The sequence below is a fragment of the Athene noctua genome, chromosome Z (genome assembly GCF_965140245.1).
Source record: "Athene noctua chromosome Z, bAthNoc1.hap1.1, whole genome shotgun sequence".
Classification (NCBI taxonomy): Eukaryota; Metazoa; Chordata; class Aves; order Strigiformes; family Strigidae; genus Athene; species Athene noctua.
Genome location: NC_134077.1, coordinates 14,490,664 through 14,514,224, shown reverse-complemented (window position 1 = coordinate 14,514,224; position 23,561 = coordinate 14,490,664). Strand labels below are relative to the sequence as shown.

Genomic DNA, 23,561 nt, shown 5'->3' with positions numbered 1-23,561 from the left:
ACATATGACAATTCAAAGGACATGAGGGAAAAATTAAAAAAAAAACACCAACAGACAAACAAAAAAGGAATACATTAGCATACTTCTTGGTTCAATTCTTAAAATATTTGAGTTCAATACCTAATCAGACTTGATATGGGTCTTACATGTGTATCTCAAAAAAATTTGGTTTTATGTAATACTGGATATATAATTTGTCTATGAGTGTTATTAACAAAAGTGGTACAAGAATGAATATTGCACAACCAACATCACAAAGTCTGCAGTCCTAACTAGCAAGAATGGAATAAGCAACAGATCTATAAAATAACCTCCACAGTTATGCATAAGGACTGCCAGACAGTTATTAATGTTCTGACTGACTGAAACATTTGACTCCTATATAGCAGTCATCTGCTAAGCAAGCCTAATGACAAAACCTGCATCTTCTAATTTTCAGATTCTCACATCAGTTAATTTTGATTTCAAAGAATAAGGATGGTGACTTGATATAGCTAAAGCTCAAAATACATACATGTGATCTGTTGACACCTGATTGAGACTGTGGACGAGTTGTGAAACCAGATTTTCATCCCTGCAAGCCAGAAGGCAGTTCACCTCATCAGCTATCCGTCCATTGAAAAGCAGGCTTTTTGTTGTTGTAGCAGGTAAAGGTGATGGAAGAGGCAGCTGGTTCAAAACTGTTATCAAGAAACAGAAAGGAGTTCAGAATCATTTTATGAAACATAAGCATACAAATATGGACACCTTCTTACTCCCTCATGTGATGAAGAAAGAAAACTTGACCACTATATTTAAAATATTGGAAGATTTCTGGATTTTATTAAATCATGAATACATACACATATAGAAAGGCTGGACTCTGTTTTACACAAAGTAATGCTGTCGAGTCCACAAATTATATTACTATATTACTGTAAATATTTAACTACTAATGCAAGTATTATGAATAAAAACATACATTTAAACATTTCAGAATATTGTTGGTTAATATGTTATGGCAGCTTTCTCTTGGAGCCAAAAGCACTGGTAACAGAAGGAAATGCAAAATACTTGTAGTTGTGTGCAGTACTGGAGTACTTTAAGTTTTCTACTGTGATCTTCAAATTTAATGAGTGTCCCCACTTTGTATGGTCAGAGTAGATAAAACAAAACACACCCAAACCCAAAAAGCTCAACCCACCAAAAAAACAAACAACCCCACAACCAATTGAAAACACTAGTTAAATTCTCACTTTATTCTTCTCTTGTATACTTCTTCCTATGTAAGTCATCTTTTCAAGCAAAGGATAGTATTGGTTGGTATAATCACTAAAATGTCAATTCAGTCAGTATACCTATTCACAAACCTTGGTAAAAAGATGTAATGAAAACACCTATTTCAGATTATAAATGAGCACACTATAGTTTCAGAGGGCATTCTTAGGTCTACAGACACAACGAGGAAGTATACCATATGAAAACTCTTGACGATGATTGGCAGAGCTATACAGACAAGAGGGGAATAGGCCAGAAGAGGTCAAAAATTTTTTTCTATTCTTAAAACTTTTTTCTAGAAATTTTTTTTTCTGTATAGAAAAGTCACTTTCATGAGTCGACAAAAACAAGCTGACTCTAACTTCAAGGTCCCAGGCTGATTACAACTCCAAGATAAAGTTTTTAGTTGAACCATTAGAAATAGCATCAGAAAAAGCAGCTTATGTGAAATACAGTCTTTTGGCTCTTTTGTATTTTGAAGTTCTTTATTTAAAAAAGTGGCAGGGGAAAATTCCAGTATTTTTCCCCCTATATAATAAGTAACAATACTGTATTTAGAAATAAATTGCAATTCAAATAGAAGTGTCTAATAAATTAACATAGCTAGCTTTCATTTCTTGCATCAGATCACCCTTGAATGTGCCAGAAACTTGGAAAAATTAGCAAGATCGGCAAAACATATTTATTAAAACAGTATACATTCGGCTAGTTAACTAGCCTACTCACTCCCTCTATTCATCACGTCCTCCATGGTTTTAGGACAACAGTTCTTGCCCATATCAGTTCCTTCTTTTCACACAGAGAAAAATAAGGTGAAGCATTTACAAGCCTTTCAGCTACTCCTGAGTTTCTAAACATCAGATAAATGCAACAGAAAAAGAAATAAATGCACCTAACACAAGGGCTAATTTCACCAAAGTTAGTTTAGCTTTTTAAGAAACTCTTGCTCCAGGAGTCTGAACAGTGACTTCTACCAGTTAAGTATTTTGACTTTCTTTAGAAACTTACCCGCACATAATGCTGGAAAACCACCTATAGCCCAGAAACTCATTATTTGCATCCTGATGGCCCATTACTAGACATACATAATGAGATATATATATATATACACATACGTAATGATATATATACACATTTTTATATTTTTTAATATATATATAATATGTATGATCTCTATATATTAGACATACATAATGAGATATATATATATACACACACATATTTAAATACAGAAGCAGTATCTTCTAATTCGGTATTTCAGAGTATTAGAAGGACATGAAGAAGTAGGTTCTGTCCTCCAATACAGCTGATTTTTTACTGTAGGCAATTAAATTCAATTACTGGATATATACTTTCCACGTCTCTTACAAACTGTCCATATTTCAACAGTATAATAAAAACAATGGCTCAGAAGAAGCACCTGCGTCACTGAGCTCAATTATCCTCAGACAGACAACTGAGCTATATACTCTTTATCATACTTTATAAACAAGATGCATCTTTGTCCCAACTGCTCTTATTGCAATGGTTGTTCTAGGACCGCATTATAGTAATAATAAATCTCCAATTCACTAGGAATTTATTTTTGGTCACATTATAAACATTTGGGTTTGTGCCAGTATCGGCTTTTAATGTAAATAGTTCTTTTAATTTTGTCTTCATGACTTAAAGACAGTACACACACCTCATCTGCTCCTTTTGTAGGCTGAACAGCTAAGAAAGAAGACTCATAGGTTCAGCTGCTTCTTTCCATTCTAGCAGCCATTCTTGGCAGCTATAACTTAGAACAACCTTTTTGTACCTGTCCAAAACTAAGGAACGAAGTTTCGAGTATATTGAGTATATTCCACAACTCTTCAGTTAGCTGAGCATCAGTCTAATCCTCTCTCTCTCTCTCACCCCCTCCTTCAGCGAAGATGATGAGATACATGTTTTAGAGAAGTATTTTATCATTTATATCCTTCTATTTGTGGGCTACCCAGATATGCTTCTGAATGACATTCCAAACAAAAAAGAAATTCCTTGTTTCAGCTATCCTTAAGAATTTTTTTAACCTACTTTTCATCTCATGTTTAAACTAGCATGTATTATTTGAATGAGTTTTTTAAATTCAAGCAATGACAAAAGTAATATTTTAAAGGTAAAATCTATTTTTGAACAGATTTACCTCTCAGAAGTTTTAAAATAAAACTATTTGAAGTATTTTGAAATACACAGGTATTTACCAAAGAGGTACAAAACAGTATAGCAAGTATAAGAAAAAGAAAAGTACTTACGGTCTGTAAGACTAGCAATCCCTGCAAGAGTAGTGATGGGAACATGAGGCATATCCCCATTCATCCTGAAGTTCTGGGATAGTAGTGCCTACTCAGATATTTTAGTTCAGGTGCCAGCTATCATTACTTCCCATCTCCCAAGCACTAAAAAAAAAAAAACAAACCAAAAAAACACAAAAAACAAAACACCAAATGAAAAATCTGTTTACTTTTTCAGAATTTTAAATTCACTAACATAAATGAAGTACAGATCATATCCCCAGCTGCATAGTAAATAAATTTTGTCAAAGAGTGAGTAGAACAGTGTAGTTTTTAAAATATCAAATGTTATTAAGCAATCAAAAGGCAAGCTTCTGGTCTCAGCAGCAGAGCCCTTCAAAAAAAAGATGCAAGATAAAGCAATCAAAAGAAAATTTGCTCACATTATGCAGTACTAACCCAAAAATTGGTAACAAAACTTCTGTTAGAGTTCATACTGCAGTGGATAGCACTTAATGCATAACCAGTTTAAGTAATTAGCTGCTATGTTCACTTCCCAGTTTTGTAAAAGGAGGCATTTTTCATGTACTAAGGTTAGCAAAAACAAAAAGAGTAATTTACAGATGCAAAAATCAAGGAGTAAACTAAGTGACAATAACAAAATCTTAGTATGCTTTAAATGTAGTACCTATTTCAAAAGTGATCTGAAAGTATCTCTTTAATATTAAACACTGTCTGGTCAAACCACTACCAGGAACTGTATCACTCTCACAACAGAAAGAAAAGGTTTATCCACCACTGAACTAGATCGTTTATTTGCTGTAAAACAGCACAGTTTATATTCAACTACTGAAAAAGGAATTTGTTCACTCAGTTTTCACTAACTATAGAGATCCCAACTGTAATGAAGACCACACTGCTAAAATAAAAAAAAAAACAAAAAAAAAACCAAACAAACAAAAAAAAAACCAACCCAAAAACCTGAAAAACCATACCACCAACCAACAGAAAAAGAGGCCATCACAATAATTTCAAATGCAGTAATGCAGTTCTAAAGCAACAAAAATTTACAAAGATCATACATTACAATCTACTATTATACTTAATGAAATGTCAAAACCTGAACATGGTATTTTCTGAAGACAAACAAAATAAATTAAGGGATCTGATATATATATATGTACCTATTGTAGAGAGGCACTTGTGTTAACAGTTTGGGAAATAGTAAAGCTTCTGTAAGCATTCATGTTATTTACTGAAGATGCTGAATTCATTATTTACTTACACTTAATGTTACAAGTTAACATTTTTGATAATTACATATACAATACATACAAACCAAAAGACCACTGTCATTTGCTTAGCAATTTTTTACCTCATTCTCTCTTATGCCACACCAACACCACCACATAGGACACCACTGCTAATAAATATGTAGATTCCAAGCAAGACAAGAAAACCCAATGTTATGAATCTTCTTCCTGCTCAAAGTTTTCATGAACCACTGAATTTAACTTTTCAAAGTTTCCCTACCTACACACAACTGAATTCTTTGAAAAAAATACCAACAGCGAGGTTAAACAGAACTGACAATGACTTGACTTCCTTTGCTGCACCTGCCACAGTCTCATTCTCATCACTAAATTACATTTGTTTATTAAAAAACCAGTACATTACAGGTACAGGAATCTAGTTAAGGAAACTGCTACAGATAAATATTTCATGTGGGCTGTGGTATTTGGGTTTTCTAATCCAGGAGAAAACAGCCTTCAAACACCCACGGCAGTTTCAAATGCTACTCTACACCTGAGGTTTTTTACCTGAAATGAATACCAATAGACATTTCACTGGTTTCTAGTTCTATAAGTAAGCAATTCTTAAAAAAAAAAAACAGGACCTGATTTTTCCCATAATGAGTCTGCAACAGCAAACCCATGGGGCCTAATACTTTTAGAATTTAAGTTTTCACTGAAAGGTTAGTAATGAAAGAAATTAAAGAAACATCTTTCACACATAAATTATATGTACAATTAAAAGGTCATGTCCAATAATCTCTTTTCTGCTGAATGAAACTGCATCAAACCTAAGGCCATGTTACTAGTATTATTGGAAATCCTGTATGTAACACACAAACAACGAAAAAACAAGATTAAAATAAATCTGTTAACTTTCCCTTCCTGATCACCTGGGAAAGCTGTAAACATCAGAGGTTGTCACTACTAATTCAAGTTCTTTCCTGGTATTAATGTCACAACAATTATACGGTATTCAATAAGAAATATTCCTCCAAAACTAGACACTTATACTAGAAACCTTTTCCACAGATACATAACAAGAAATCTGAACTGGTAAAGTACAGCCCTGAAAGCGGAGCAAGTGCAGTGAGCTAGGATGGTCAGGGTAGAGTACTCTCTAAGTAAACTTTCTTTGTAAGAGAGTAGAAGGGGTTGGTTTGTTTAGCTATAAAACAAAGGTCAAGAGGGGATGTCACTGCCCTCTCTAATGCAGACAAGGAAGGTTACAAAGGAAGAATGCTACAGGGCAATGCTAACACAACAATAAATTGGGGCACGAATGCAAGCAAGAAGAAAACCAGAACAGAGCTCACCATCAGAGCTGCCACCTTCTGGAACAGCATTCCATTAGAAGTAGTAGAGATAGATCCATCTACTCCATCTAGATCCATCTAGAAACACCACTACTTTAAAGATGGATCATATAGATGTTACAGAAGGGACAGGATGTGGTTGCCTTCATCAGCTGGGAGCTAAGCACAGTGATTCAAGAACTCTGTCTCTTACACTTCCAAGTTTTTCTAAGTATGATGATGTGAAGTAAACAGATGAAAGTAAACAAAAGGCAAAGAGAGACTGATGGGATTAAGTGGTGGGATTAGTTTAGACAACAAACATAATATGAAGAAACCACATAGGAATATCTGGGTCCAAATATTACATCTGTTGTGTTGAGAGCAAAACTGCATCTGTTATACAACTGGCAAACAAGGTGGGATTCAATTCCAGAACTAGTGACTGAGATCCAGTGAAACTAGAACTCAAATTTCATGTCACTGAGAACATTATTAAATTCACTCATTTAAGGAATTTGAAATATCAAACAATTAGGGGAAAAATATTGACAGCTAAGATGAAATAGTTTTCATACAAAACATCAGAACAGCATGAAACAATTAATGGCTTGACTGACAGACAAGTTTTGTTGTGCAGGGGTTTTTTCCCATTCCTCAGCTGCAACAAAAGTTAAAAGTACTACATTGTAGCAGCTCACAATTAGTCAAGAAGAATCAACATTTTTCAATATTTTACATTATTAGCTTTGTATAGTGACTATTACCAGTAGTACAACATTTCTAGCTCAAGACTTTAAAAAGTGTAACTGTTAGTTGTACTAGCTGAATTGAGGAAATCAAAGAACTGCTGCACTGGAAAGCTCTAAACAATGCATCAGAGTGTAGTGTAGTAGTTTGAACAGAGAAATAGAAATCCTGTTTATATATGCACAAATGACATACTGCATATTCAGTATACATATATTTAGGCTCTTGCTTCGTTTTAAGAAACAACAGATATTGTAAAAGACATTTCAGGAAGGAAGTAACTAATGTGCACAAAGGAAGTGATACAAAGAACCTGTCAGTGAAAGGAAAACAGTCAAATGGCAGAATATATTGAGAATAATATATGAAAAGGCTATCATCATAATACACAATTATAAAGTGAAGCCAAGCCAAAATGGCAATAAAGTAATATTAAGAAAGTGTATGCTATGGATAATAAGTACACATTTAAAGTGCTACTTCTGTATGCTATCTTCTTCTCTTTTTTTGTGTCAGTCATATATAGTCTCCTTTACTACAAATTAATATTCCTCAAAAAATTCCTATCAAAAAAATTTGATAGGAAATCAAATAATAAATAATAATAATCAATTTGATAGGAAATCCAAAAAATGTTGGATTTTCATGTTTCTGTAGGTTTGTAAAAAAACCAAATTGGTAAAACAGCCCATAACATGAACATGGAAAATACTGTCTTCAGTGACACAAGGTTTGGGCTGTGTCATGTGGATTCTCTCTGCAACTCATTTCTCTGTATGTTCTGCATTTCTCACCATAGTACTGAATTAATGGCAGAATGGAAAACTAAGAGAAAAAAAAAATCTCCTTAGAGAGAATGGACAGGCATGGGTAAAATAAGGGAAGAAGAGACGATGATAGTGAATTGTGAACAATGTAGGTAAAGAGGCAGTGGTTATCCAGTGAAAAGATGAGAGACTACAATCAGGAAAAGAAAAACAAAACAAAACAACGACTCCATAAAAATTCTAAGAAAAAATGAACAAACTGCAATAATATTTTTTCAGATATTGCAGCATCTAACTATCAATGAAACAATGAGAGGACTCTAACCACTGGTTAACATATGAAGGTTCAAGCTCTGCATGCATGAAATGTTCCTCTTGGTTGAAAAACATTCTTGTCTTCTCAACAAAAATACCAGTTCTTTCACAGCTTAGCTATGTGCATGCATGAGAATGACAGAAAACAAAATAAAGGGAAAAATCTGTTTATGTGCAGTAATACATATGCTCAGTAGTAATGCAACCAACCTCAGGATTCAGAAATTTCTTATATACATTTAAGTGCTTCATTCCTCATTGTGGGACTATAACAGAAGATTGACAGGGAGGATTGTATTTAAATACTTCTATAAGTAGTTTTCATTCCTTATATGTTCAGTATCGTTGTACTGTGGTAAAGGCAGTACCATGATCAAAGTTGATTTCTTCAGCTGCACATGAAGTAAACCAGTACAACTCATGTATTAGCTATTTTATAATTTAGTTGAGCAGTGGACCGTTTTTTTTTTTTCTTTTAAAGCAGCAAACATGCCATTAGAAATTTAAGAAGCCTTGCCTCATAGCCAGTTGCAAACTTTCACATTTTTCAATTAACTACTTTTCTTACTAGTTACTACATGAATCTCTGCTAGTTATCAGTCCATGAACTGTCCTTAAAAAAACTCAACCAACCAAACAAAAAACACTTAAAGAATGAGGGAGAGAGGCAGAAAAAGAAAGACTATATTCTAGTTCTCATTTAAATAGCATACCGTGACTGAGGTACATGATACGGATTTACCCACAAGAGGGCAGATTTCTGGTTTCCATACCAGACCTACAGTTTGATACATAAGTTTCCAGAACTAGATACTTTCAAAAATACTTTTAAAAATACTAAAGAAGAAGATACAGTTGCCAAAACACAGTCTAATTACCCTGTGGGGAGGGGGCGGGGTAAGCATACACATTCAAAATATAAAGCATCTTAACACTATTTGAAAAGTCTCAGAACAAGTCAGTATTGGAAATGAACAGCAATTAATCACTGATGCAGCTGTCTACGGTCAAAAGAGTAATGCAAGAAACTATGAAGCCACCTGGTATAAATCAAACAACCAAAGGCGGACGGTAAGTTGCAGCATGTGGGGGGAGGTGAAAAGGGGGTGGGTGTTGGTGTCAGAAATCGAGAAGACTCATTATTAACAGCAAAAGCCCATGAAAACACAGCAGCATTTATAACACCAGGAAGCTCACAGTATAGACAAAATTGCGTTCTACAATACTGACTACAAAAAATTAAGTTTCAAAATACAGAAAGAGAAATCCCAGAAGCACAAAACCAAAAGAAATTCAGTGCACGGGTGAAATCTGTATGTTTGGTTCATAAAGTGTGATCAGACAGCAGAATCACTGACGCTGACAAAGCAAGTGAAAAATGAGTAAGTTTGAGATAAAAATTAACTAGTACAATTTCTAAACTAACATTACCATCATGTGTTTTTCTAAAACTACTCCAACAGTAGGTGCTCAAATCACTACAAAGTTTAACCACTATAAGTAAAGAAACCTTAGTGAGAAGTACTGTACTGGGCCAACTATATATTGCTTCTGAGTATAAAGCAACCCTTAGTAAAAAATTTGAAAGCAACCAGCCTCTTCCTCTGTGTCTACTGACACATTCCTTTGATCTCTGCTGTTTTATTCGATAACAATGACACTGATGCCTCTGCTGCCCATGTGATAGTAGCAGCAGTGACACCGCAGTAAATGGCAAGAGAAACCCCAGTGAAGGTGGTGGAGGCATACACTGCATGAGAGGTCTGGCAATTCAAGGAAAGATGCCCCCTAATGCAGGAATGCACACATTTCTACCAGGGTAAACTAACATAAAGCATAAATTGTGCTTTACACCTTTAATAGTTCTTCCTGGGAAAGGAGAAGAGGGGAATTAACACAGTTGAACCACCACCAATTTAAAAAAACCAAAACCAAACCACCAAACAACTAAGCCATGTGCAGGGAGCAGATACCTGTGGATAGCATACAGTTTCCCTGATCTACACAACACAGATACTTGGATCGAGCGCACGCTCTGCAAGTCTGCCAATGACACCAAGCTGTGTCGACAGGCTGGAGGGAAGGGATGTGCCATCCCGAGGGACCTGGACAGGCTGGAGAGGTGGGGCTGTGTGAACCTCATGAGGTTCAAAAAGGTCAAGTGCAAGGTCTTGAACATGGGTTGGGGCAATCCCAAGCACAAATACAGGTTGGGCAAGAAGTGGATTGAGAGCAGCCCTGCAGAGAAGGACTTGAGGGTACTAGTGGATGGAAAACTAGTGGATGCAATGTATGTTTGCAGCCCAGAAAGCCAACCCTATCCTGGGCTGCATCAGGAGAAGTGTGGCCAGCAGGTTGAGGGAGGGAATTCTCCCCCTCTGCTCCACTCTCACGAGACCCCATTGGTAGAGCTGTATCCAGCTCTGGGGCTCACAGTGTAGGAAAGACATGGAACTGCTTGACTGGTTCCAGAGGAGACCACGAAGATGGATTAGGGGGCTGTAGCACCTCCCTTATGAGGACAAGCTGAGAGAGTTGGGGTTGATCAGCCTGGAGAAGCCTCTGCGGAGACCTTATAGTGGCCTTCCAGTACTTAAAGGCGCTACAGGAAAGATGGGGAGGGACTATCAGGGCGCGTAGGGATAGGACAAGGGGTAGTGGCTTTAAACTGAATGAAGGTAGATTTAGGTTAGATAAAAGAAAGAAGTTCTTTACTGCAAGAGTGGTGAGGCACTGGAAGATGTTGCCCAGAGAAGCTGTGGCTGCCCCCTCCCTGGCAGTGTTCAAGGCTGGGTAGGATGAGTCTTTGAGCAACCTGATCTAGTGGAAGGTGTCCCTGCCCATGGCAGGGGGGTTGGAACTAGATGGTCTTTAAGGTCTCTTCCAAACCAAATTATTCTGTGATTCTACGTGAATGTCTATCAGGAAGCACTGACTTTTAGCATTACCTTGCAATTACAAAGGGTAAAAGTTCATTAGAATACAGTTTCCCTAGAAGAAGGAATAGTTGCCAGCAGCATTAGGACTTTTTTATGTTAAAGCCATTTCCCTCTTTCAAGCACAGGAAACTTTTTCTTTTAGTTCATTTTATTTGATATAAAAATTAGAAAGCACTTATAAACAGTGTTCTGCACTTTAAAAAAGCATCTCAAATATTTAATTTGCCTTAGCACAAAAAGCTCTTTAAAATGAGACCATATCAAGTCTTTCATACACAAATAAGACATTTAAGCAGCCAGTAAAAGCATAGTCTTTCAGGAAACATAACCTGACCAAAAAATTGCAGAAAATCAGATTATATCTATAAAGTGTTGTGATGGTCAACAAACATAGCTTATTTCAGCAAAAGAGAATAAAGTAAATCTCAGAATTACTAATTTTCATGGAAACACCCAACACATCAATGGACTATGAACTAAGAATACTGTTCTACAGGAAGGTGTATTTCCTGCTATTTCATTAGAGCACTAATGCAAAACAGAATCTGCTTAAAGAGCCTTACTGTTAGGCAGCTCAGTTGTCTTCTTAAAACACAGGGATTAAATTTAAGTGAATATAACACTAATCTTGCACAAGGTTCCAAAATAAAATACTGCTAGCTTTTTCTCATTAGAAAAGTGATACAAGATCAAGTCCTACTGATACAGTAGCAAAACATAAATAAAGGAAATGGTATGTTTTAAAAAGTTAACCTGTATAAGATACACATTATTTCTGCAGGCAAAATTACACTGATAGCTATTAGACATGAAATACCTTAGTAGGGTAGTTAACTGTTTCTGCAAAATAAAGCAGCCAAAACTTCTGTCAGGGAGAAACCAGTTATTCAGGGGTTTATTACTGCTCCTTTCCCACCTTTTTAAGCAACAAGTATCATCTTTAAGAGATTCTCCTTTCATGTCAAAGATTCTGACACTACTGAGAGCTACTGAATTCTTTTTGTCCTGCAGAAGCAAATGTAGAATTAAACTGTAAAAATGTAATTCTGCTTGGCAGCAGATATTAAGCATAGCTGAGAAATTCAAACATAAAGGGAAAACCCCAAGCTACTTCACTAGTTCATACATTTATTTCCCATCTGCACTAATGTTCCACATGCAACTTTTATTCCAACAAAGAAAGTACATCTGCAATTGTGCCCTTTTTGGTGAGCACAGCCCTTTTGCTTGCTCAGGCACACATACAGCAGCTGATATTAGATACAGTTCATTTTACTGAAACAAAATGGCTAAGACATGTAGAAGAGCAAGAGCAATTAAAAGGGTTCGTTAGGTCAACTCTAGTAAATGGAGCACACTTCAGGTTGCAACACACATCACTGTTAACAAAATAGTTGTGACAGGTATGAAAGAGGAAGTAGCAGCTTGGGTTTTTTCAACTTTTTCTTCAATGTCTCATTTATGTTAGCTGGTAGTAGTACTGCCCTTTTCTAAAAACAGTTGTGTACTGATATACTTTTATTTTAAAGACTTTTAATCTTTAATTACATTGGATCTTAACCAGGCTAAACACCCAGTGACTAAACACTAAACCAAAACCTATTTAATTTAGGAGTCTTTTCCAAGTTTTAATCTTGTATTTCTGTCCTTGAATACTCTCCATAACCTTCCCAGTCACACAATTTTTGCCTCTTTCTTGACTCTGGATAACAACTAAAATCCCTCCATGCTTCTTTAATGCACACTGAGAAAACAGGTGTGTGAGTATTACACTTCACTAGAGTTCCACAATAAACACCAGTGTAAATTTCTATATAGAGAGATTTAGTATGTTGCATTTCAAAAGCACCTCACTGAATTTTTACATTGGAATTAATATCGACCTATGATATGTCATTCCCTTTGTCCTAATACTCATCTTGTTGCCTGTTTTTCAACTTAAGTTCCATGCACATTTAAGAGAGAGGCTGTATAGCACTGCAGATGGTTAAGATGCTTTTTGTCTGAGTTGCTGTATTACTTCCCCTCATCCTCTCACCACAACGATGCAACTGCTCTGTCCAAAGCCTCTACAACAACTCTAACACACCTAGTTTCCTCCCCTAACATCAAATCCACTCTCACACTTCCCAGCTGCTAGATGGAAGAGACAGCACATGCTGCAGCCTCTTCCTCAATGGGGACATAAGTATCTATCCAACAACCAATTTTCACAAACTAAACTATCTTAAGACTTTCACCCTCTGTAAAAATGTAACTGAAATCAGCTGATGCTTTCCAAAATTATTAGACTGAAGGACTTACAGATAACCAAGTGCCCTGATCATTAGGCAGAAAATTATTAAATGTTTTTATATGCAGAAACACATAAAGAGCCTTGCTTGTACTGTCCTACTGTACACATTTGCACAATTACTGGCAGTGCAATTATTTCTGTAATTTTCTAGCATTCACTACACAAAATTTGTACTGTTTGGTTCATTTTACAAGAGGTAGCTTATATTGCTCATGTAACGTACAGGTAAGATATACTCTCTCTAAAGGAAAGTATGCTAACATTTAAAAGACAAAAAAATAATGCAGTTTAACATTTTAAGTAAGATTACTAACATCTTGAAAACCCCATATTGCTTGGAAAGATTGAAAACAAGAGCGAAAGACATTTTTTTAAAAAGTAGATGCACTGTTGGTGTCTAATAAATAAAATAAAATAATTGTATAAAGATACTTCAAATGTGAAAATCTTCTCCTCTTGATAACTGATTTTAGCTAGTGTTTAAATTGAGGATTACCTAAACGTTTTGGCATGCACCATCCAACCTAGCAATTCTAAAAATGTAGAGCTCCACGATTTTGTGAACACAGAAGTATGATTACTGTCAGGAGTCCCTGACTCTTCATGGTATTCTTAAAAATGACCTTCCTATTCTAGTTAATTAGCATTCCTATTAACATTATAAACAAAGAGATTATCAACAAGCATGTTAAAACAGTATCACTAGTCAGCCAAGATACTCCTTTTTCCCAAATGCACATGCAGTCTGGTCACTAAAGGCTTTTCTTCACATCAATATTATAGTCAGCTAAACTTTTGGAGCACAGTGAACTCAAAGACATAGCATAGGAAACAAATGGACATGACAGCTGAAAAAAACCCACATGAATTCAAAGTTATTAATAAGCCCTGAAGCATACAGCACACAACATCCAGAGGTATTGTGTTGGAATTACTGGTAATCAACTAAGCTCAAATCATGACCAGCTCACCATGAGCAACTGGGGCTAGACGGTAACCATCAGGTATCTCTCAGTATCTAGAATAATATTATACTGGGGTATGGCCTTTGTAGGGCCATCTGGGGATGGATTCATACAGTTACCTCAAAGTGCCCTGTGTCATCCTGTACTGCTGTTGCTGGTTCTCCTCTGTCTGCACCACAAACACAATAGAAGTTTCTTAAGCTCACAAACTGTGCTGAAAAGAGGGATGCAGTTCCAAGAAAAGCATTTCTTTAACGTGGTGTCTCTTTCACCTTACTAATCATCTTCCATACCCTACCCTCAATAGCCTGCAGATGTTACAAATCTAAACCAAAGCACCTAGAAACTGCAGCAATTGGTTTGCAAAACTGCTCAGAGATTTAGTCAAGCTCACAGCTTCAATCAAACTTAACTTTCAAACTTTCAAATTTTCTGAAATTACCAATGTCATAGCATAAAGAAACATTCCATCAATAACAATCAGTTAGAATCTCAAAATTATGATGGCCATGCACAAAAGATCTTGGGGGTTTTTAATGTTTGACCTGTCCATGTTAAACATTTCCAGTTCACCTCCAGCAGCTATTGCAGCAGTATGAAGAAACACAGAATAGCTATCAACAATGAAAGCACACTTGTAGAGATAATTATTTGGAGCAAAACAAAAAGGTAAATATTTGTGTGGATAGGACTACCACAATCCAGTTAGTATAAAATGAAATCAGTGAAGAACACTACTTTGAAGAAAATCTCCTTATGCATAGAAATTCCCTAAAACATGCTTTGCGCTTTTTTTTTTTTTTTTTTTAAGAACAGTCTTAACTACCTCAAAACCAGTTTGGAAATTTTCTTCACACTTAAGTAGAATTCACTCAATGCAACTTAATTTTACAGCAAAATAAAAACAACCCAATTCAAGCCTCTAATTCCGAAAGAGAATATAAACTCAAATGTTTAATGTAACTCACTAAATCTCTTTAATTCCTCCTGTTAATTTACATTAAAAGCCTTAAGTGTTGTTATGTAGACAAAGTGTGAGTAATCCCTTTATTTCTCATTATAAGGACAAAACTACACATCTTGATACAGTTCAGCTCAACACAAATAATACACCTGTGAACCAGCTTTTTTTTTTTTTTCCAAGAAACAGAGAAAACTCTAAGCTTCACATTGTAAATTTCTATCATAACTTCTGATACAAACTTATCAATCAGAATAAATGTGGGCAGAACAAATAAAAGGAAACAGAAGAATCACTATGACATTTCAAGATTGAACCACTGTCAGTCTAGAGGGAGAACCATATCAAAACCAAGGCATACCCCTGGACAGCAAGTGAAAACACTGCAGGTCATACGAAGAGATTAGATGATCATGATGATCATGGGTAGGCTTTATTTCAGTTTAAAGAGCAAAGCAGGATCATAATCTATGACACAGAAAACTGAGAAACCTTCTCACTGAGAAACTGTGCTAAAAATTTCACTTTATTTGTAGACTATTTTGAAAGCACAGAACACAGCTCTTCTGTAATGGCTACATCCTCCTTCCACAGCAATTCCAAAAGGCACAAGGCTAGAGGAGGCAAAGAAGGCCAAAGATCTTACAGAACACTGTATGAAACTAATATGATTACCAACCAAACAAGTTAACCTTTGCTGACCTTTTTCCCACATCCAAGATTTATTTTTTTTTAATTTCATGTATTCGTATTCTTTTCTGGCTTTGTTCTGCTCCTTTAAGTCTATGTTTCACCAGCTGTCTTTCACAATTCCCAAGGATGAGGCTGAGTCACAGAGTTAGAAAGCTGCAGCTCAGCTCCCCAGACAGGTGGGCATGCATACATGCATGCACACATATAGAGACTGGGGAATAAGATGGAAGAATGAGTTTAGATATATGCAATCAGTAACTACAACTGTGATTCCTGTCCCCTTACAGAATGGGTCTCCTGCTGACTCAGAGGACAGCACAAAGACAAATTAATAAAAAGGAAAAGTTACGCTTCCCAAAACTTTTACAAACACAGCTTTTAGTTGACTGAAGGCACAACACAAAAACTTACTGTTTCCTGTCCTGCCTTTCAACTGCTTATCATTTTGCTTGTGTCTATGTATTAATCCCATTTCTCCATAAAACATGGTCTGCCCATGGAAATATTTCTGTAGAGTTCTCCTTTTCAGTGTGCAACACAAAGAACAGCAGAAAACAAGTCACTTTAAATTTCACAGGACTAAAAATTACCATCAAGCTAACACAGCAATTGATCAATGCCTTTTAGTACCAATGAGGTAGACACTCCACAATGAACACCAAAGACACTGCACATACTCGTTTTCCCTTCTGTCTTTTCCCCCCTTCTCTGGGGGGGAAGGAAGGACTAGAGGACTACTACTGTGCTCATGCATCCATGATTTTGTGTGTATCACCTCTTCTACCCAAAATCACAGAATGGTTGAGGTGGGACTTGATCCCTGCGGGTTATCTTGTCCAGCCTCCTGCTCAAGCAGGGACACCAAGATCAGGTTGCCCAGAAACTGGGGTGGGGGGTGTGGGATGGGGTGGTAAAAAACCTTTTTTTATAAAAAATCCATGTACTATATATTTTGTTTTCTTTAGCAGCAATCTTTATTATACCTGGCATATAACTACTTGATTTATTGTACAACAAAATAAATCCAAAGACAATTCAACTATTTAGACAACATATTTTATTAAACTGAGGAAGAAATTGTTTCCCAAACTTTGAGGCTCCCCATTCAAAAAATAAAAGTGTAAACAATCTATTAAGCAACATTATATTAACAAAAGTAATATTTTCAACAACTGCAGAATACACTATTTTTTCAACTCCTCTTCTAAAAGGAGTCCATTTTCATTTTAAAGAAAAGCAGTGAGACTTTTAGATTACAAAGGCCCCACGCAAAGTTGCATCGAACACTCCTAATCCTGACATTGACAGTAACAAAACAAAAACTTTCCCTGAAGTTAACCACATTAATCTCTCTAGACCAAGTAAGTTACAGTTAACATGTAACCACACACTACCAGTACATACAGATAAGAAGTTATCAGAAGATAAAAGAGCATCACTAATTCAGAAACTGCACTAAATTCTGCAAAGATTTAAGTCTACACTTAAATTTGCTTGTTCCCCAAAGCTATTCCATGCTGTAGTTTTTACTTCTGGCTTTTAATCCCATTCATGTATTACTTTGATAGAAAGCTGAAACTAAGTTACTTGTGTGAAGAGAGCTGACATGTACACTGACTAGTCATATTTAAAAATAAAAAAAATCCCTTTTACTACAAGTAAAAAGAATGACAAAAAAAAATCCCCAAACCCAACACAAACTAACAGAGGTTTTTTAAATGCATCTTGCAAAAGGAACTGGGTATCTCAACACGTCCAACAGGAATGGTCTTTTTAAACAAAATTAGAAATATCCATAATGACAGAGGCATTTTTTCCTCTGTGATTAGTGGATGCAACAAAATTTTCACTATTCTATTCACAGATTCATGGAACTGGGAAAGATTCAGCTTCCAGCTTTAAGTGCCACTACCTGATATGAGCCACAGGCTTCCTATTCTTCCTTTGACAATTATGAAGACCTTTGGTTAAATAAGCTCTCTACAACAAGATGAAGTGGATGAGCTGGAAACACCAGATCCAAGGACCTAACTTTTCTACCTCCCCAATTAGACTGTAGCTATAGTTTAATACAACCACTAAGTTATTCAACCTGGATGAAAAAAGGTAAGTTCATCCCCAAAGAATACATCTCTAACTGGAAAAGCCATGCCCTTTCTAACTGAAGAAGAAAAAAGTAGTGAAATAGTTGTGTGCTATCCTAAATTGCCAGTCTGCATTACAGTAGTTTAGATATTAACCTGCTATTCTATTTTGTTGCATTCTCATTTAATACACATGCAGAGTTTTATAAATAACTATCCTGAACAGTATATAATGACAAAGCTGAGCCTTAAATATAACATGACATTACCATTATAAGATGTTATCAGTCACTATCTAATCAAAGCTAACTACTTCATCTGCTACTTCTGTTGGACTTGCCTTCCATTTCTCTACTTTTGCAGAATATGAAACACAGTTTGCAAATATGAAATTATAATAAAAAAGGTAAAATCTTAACTACAGTTGCTAAAATTGGTAAGAGAAATGAAGAGCTCCAAAAAGATCAAACTGTTTCCAATAGGTTATACTGCTGGATAACAGAGAAAACCTACCTGTTCCTAACATCATGCCTTTTCCAATAACCCTTCTCTTAGATCACTAAATACAATGCCTTTGTTCTGCTGAAGTAACCATTATTAACACTCAGCATACAGATTCCCAAGCAAAAGTTCAATTCTTCTGCAATACCATTTTACTATATGTGATATGCCTGAAACTTTTTTGCTGGTTTCAAAGCAATGGTCACAGCCTTTGCAACTGTTGCAGAAATTTATATGGCTGCTTCTAATGACCATCTAACTTCCCCTAATTCAATTCAGTCTTCCAGCAGGACTTCGCAAGTGAGTACCTTCTCCCAAGGGAAATTATTGTTATTTGTCACAAAAAACTTGTTAGTACATCATCCAAAACTTGAATGATGCTGAAAATTGCATTCTAAATTTAAAAAAAAAAAAAAAAACAAGCACAGCAAACCCCACCATCATCACACACACAAAGACAACATCTCAAGATTGGTTGAGATGTTGTCTAGACCTTACTAGACCACACTTTCTCTTGGAAAAATGCAAGTCCTTCAGGATTACTCCTCATCACAAATTTTAAAACTAGATGGAAAAAAGACTGGAATTTCCGTAGCTCTTGAGCTGATTCCAAGAGTTCAGAAGGCAATTTTGGTATGTAGCCTTTACAAGCCATGCAAAACCTCTAATACAAATGCTATTTCAGTGTCCAGGATATTATATGAGACAGGCAATCCTGGAAAGCTGTAAACAGTCAATCACTCCCATAAAATTTCCATTAGGTTTGTCTACTTCTTTTGAAGTAAATTTAGTAAGAAAAATCTCACTGCTTATTAACACATAATGGAGAAAAAGGGTTTCTGATATTAAAGGAAAAGTTGAATTCCATTGCATATCATACAAGAATAAATTCCAGCAGGAAATAAATTTTGACAAAATAATCTGAGGAAACTGGAAAGGTTCACACTACCAGTCTCTAAAGTGACAGTTCCCTCTGTAGTCATTTAGGGCACAGTTCTACTTCAAAAAGTATTTAGGAGACCTAGCTTATCTTTTCTGAATGACAATGTTTACTGTATCAGTAAGTACAAAAAAAGAGAGCATAGCCACTTATAAAGCAGAATTTTTATCAAATATTAAGCTCCAATGAAATACAATGAAACCCAAGATAAGTTTCAACAGCTCAACAGTGATGTTTTCTTCAGCACTGTTCATAAGAAACAGCAACTTTTCTCAGTTTTTGTTATCAGCACCATCTTTTACAACTGTTTTCCTTTTAGAATTAATACATCTTCTGTCACAGTGAGATCAGACATACATCTAAATCCAGTTTCTTGTTATCAAATTTATTCCTTAGAATGAAGTATCAATGCAGACTGCATGCTTAAGGACTGCAGGACTTGGCCTTTAAGCTCAAAGCACTGTTTTTCCTCTGTGGCAGAAAGCTGTCATCACAATTTCCATTAACACACCTAAGAACTTTAAAGCTGCCCCCAGTAACTTACTGAATACTTAATGGCTTTCCAAGGAAAAATAAAAGGAGTGAAAAAGATATTTTTAATTAGTAAAATTAGCACACATGAAAGGACATATTTTTTACAACCACCACATCCCATAAAGCTGCCTATATATGCTAATACAAGAGCTTTAAAAGTAAAAAGGTGATGAAGTGTCTAGGCAATAAATTGCCACTTCTGAAATATATGTGGGACAAGAAGCAGATTTTGCACTTCCTGGCAGTAAAATCTATGTGAAAGATAAGTTACTGAAGTCAGGAAAAAACATTATGAAATAATTTTGTCATAGATAGCTGGCACTTATCAGTTGTGCTGACTTGCACAATGCAAGTACATTTTTCTGTCTAAGGGAATTATGTATAAAAAAATACAGGGACCTCTGGAGGCTATCTAGACCCATGCCCCTGCTTGGAGCAGGGTCAGCTACAGCAGGTTGCTCAGGGCTGTGTCCTGTCAGTGTCTGAGTAACTCCAAGGACAGAGTCTCCACAACCCCCCATATTCCAACGTCTGATCACCCTTAAGTCAGGTTCTCCTCTAAATGGATTTTCTTGTACTTCAGTTTGTACCCATTGTCTCTTGTCCTGCCACTGGACACTACCGAGAAGAGTCCAGCTTCATCACATACCCAAGAAACACACTGATAACATCTCCTTGAACCTTCTTTGCCTCAGGCTGAACAGTCCCAGCTGTCTCAGATTCTCCTCAAATACCAGATGCTCCAATCCTTTAACTATCTTCATGGACCTTCACTAGACTCACTTCAGTATGTCCGTGTCTTTCTTGAGCTAGGGAGCCCAGAATTGAACCCAGCACTCCAAACGTGTCTCACCACTGATGAGTAGAGCAGAAGAATTATCTCCCTTGCCATTATGGCAACCCTCTTCTCTTAATAAAGCACAGGATGCTGTTTGTCCTTATTTGCCACAGGGAACATCACTGGCTCACATTCAACTCTATGCACCAGGACCACCATGCACTCTTCAGCCAACCTGTTTCTCAGCTGGTTGGCACTCAGCCTGTACTGTGGCATGGGGTTATTCACTGCCAGGTGCAGAACTTGGCACCTCCCTTTGCTGAGCTGATGCATGTTTTTGTCTGTCCAGCTCTCCAGCATGTTGAGGTCCCTCTAAAGAGCAGCACACTGATTTTGTGCATCAGCCGCTCCTCCCCATTTTGTCTGCAAACTGGCTGAGAGCACACTGTGTCCCGTCATTAATGAAAATGCTAAACAGTACTAGCCCCAGTGTCATCCCCTGGAGTATAGCATTGATGACTGGCTTTCAGCTGCACTTTATGACACTGTTCACAACGCTTTGAACCCAGCAGTTCAGCGAGCGTTTGATCCACCTCACTGACCGCTTATCTAGTCTGTACTTCATTGATTTTTCTACCAAGGACCGTATGGGACACAGTGTTGAAAGACTTACTAAAGTAAAAAACAAACATGCCTTCATCCACACTGCTAGTCATGTCATCATAGAAGGTAATTGGGCTTATTAAGCACGACCTCCCCTCCATAAATCTACACTGATTACTACTAATCACCCTCCCACCCTTCATGTGTTTGGAAGTAGTTTGCAGGATTAGCTACTTGTCCTAGTTCAGCTAGGATAGGGTAAAGTTTCCCCAGAATGTGGGGAGGGAGCTCTAGCCAGGTTATTCAATACCATGCTGACATCAGATCCGGGCACCAAGCGTGGGAAGAGCTGGGGGGACGTGTTGTGTTTGTGGTCGGTACCCTCACTTGCTGTACTCTGTGCAGTATATCTCTTATTCTGTTCATTGTTATTACTATTATTGCTGTTATTACTACTATTGTTCCATTTATTATTTGTTTCACTGTTGTATTATTTTTTTTTCCTTATTTCAAACCCAGGGTTTATATTTTACTCCCTGCCCCAATGGGTCCGAGGGTGGGGGAGAGACAACAGCGGTGTGGTCTCGGGTCCAGCAGGGCCTAAACTACCACACCATCTGAATTTTATGCCATCATTAGATTCTTGATAAGAACTGTAAGACAGTTTCCCACTTCTTAGTACATTTTGCTGTCAAATAAGGAGTCTATCCAAAACAAGGAGCTGCTTCAAGCAGTGTGATTAATGACAAGGATTTGGTGGCATTCATCTGGCAGTTTTGAAAGTCGTGAACAAACTGAAAAATGCAGATGACCAAGGACAGTCTCTCAAGGGATGCATAGTGGTCAGAACCACATAACTCTTTGAAAAGGTACTGAATGACCTTGTGATTTTTATACTACCAAGTACTACTTCTAGTGTATGAAAAAGTAGTTTAAATACCCATTAAAACATAAAACTAATAAACATGCAACTATGATACTCTGAAACCAAACTGCAACAACTCATGAAGATTTCAAGTTATGGCGCTTAAACTGCAAGAATTATGTAAGCATGAGAAATATGACTACAGATGTTTTTTGTGAATATATAAATTATATAGATTTCAAATGGTTTCTGGAACAACTTGTAAGATACTGTGTAACAGAAACCGGTGACCAAGCATGGGGAGGCAAATAAACTAAAAGCTGATTAAAGGCATTAAAAAAAAAAAAACAAGAAAGAGGAGTAAATGATCAGAGAATAGCATAGTCACTTATCAGGAACTCAGCAATACTTTCAAAGGCATTATCAAAATCTGCAGCACACTGTTTCCTCATCTTGCTTTAACCATATCATTCAATATTACATGTCTTTCCAAAGTTAGAAAACTAGCAGAATGAGTGGAGCAGGTCAATACAAAAGAGTGGTAAAAATAAAAACTAGAAGGACTCATAGTTATTTCTATAAACTAATGATCAGGGGGTTACAGTGAGGGAGAAATGGCCTATGCTTCATTAATAAAATCTGACGAAGTTTCCCTCTTTCACAGTCTACTGATGAAGAGCACAGATATTACTAGTCTGTCTTGAACTAGTAGTACAAATGAATACAAACTCCGGAAGACAGATACATCATTCCGAAGTGTTCAAAAAAAAAAAAGAGCAGGCAGTCAGAAAGTAAATCAGTTTTCCTCTGATTACTGCTTCAGTCTGCACTTAAGCTTTTACTACATAAAAAGCAAAATTCCCCCGTTCAACATCTTCTGTTAAGAGCATATTTTTTATACATTCTATATCAATTCACTGACAGAAATTAGCCATCAGTAAAAGCTTCACCTTTACTAGGACCACTAAGAAAGCATCACAAACATATAAATTCATAACAAATGTCTCTGCAAAAGTTTGTAGTGCATAGTCCATCTTAGTAAACTATAGGATGCATTAATATTGTCTCATCAGAAAGACTGCTTTCCATTAGGAAATCTAATTTTACAAAGCGAAGAAATAAAAAGGCCAAAATAAAGTTAAAACCATGATGAGAAATTCAGTATACGCAGAGAGGGTGTCTGTAGATAAGCCTTTGCAGATGTAACCACTTAGGTAAAAACCTAAATGAGGCTGGGAATTGCAATATGCTTATTCCATAACAAGTAAGGTGATCAATTAAAAGTGTTAAAAGCTAACAGGGCTGCTTTATTTCATTATTAAGCTAGAAAAGCAAGTGTTACATATGACTGAAGTAAAAGAGCTAAGAATGAAAATGCCATAGAGTTGCATTTATATCTGCAATTTTTTTAGTGTTCTTTCACATACTTTAAGAATTATCAGATCATAAATTCATGATTAAATGACTGTTA

The 23,561-nt window shown here is 36.3% G+C and overlaps 1 protein-coding gene across 4 annotated transcripts in view; it reads right to left on the bottom strand.

Annotated features, from left to right (window-relative positions):
• The window catches only part of NIPBL (NIPBL cohesin loading factor), a 158,726-nt gene that overhangs the window by 102,638 nt on the left and 32,527 nt on the right, over positions 1 to 23,561 (bottom strand). For all 4 annotated transcript variants that reach the window (XM_074932678.1, XM_074932677.1, XM_074932679.1 and 1 more), the window contains exons 2-3: positions 3,534 to 3,677; positions 515 to 680 (exon numbers count right to left, since the gene is read on the bottom strand). In XM_074932678.1, coding sequence (XP_074788779.1) covers positions 515 to 680; positions 3,534 to 3,597 — 230 coding nt within the window. In that variant the 5' untranslated portion in view covers positions 3,598 to 3,677. The remainder of the gene's footprint in view (positions 1 to 514; positions 681 to 3,533; positions 3,678 to 23,561) is intronic.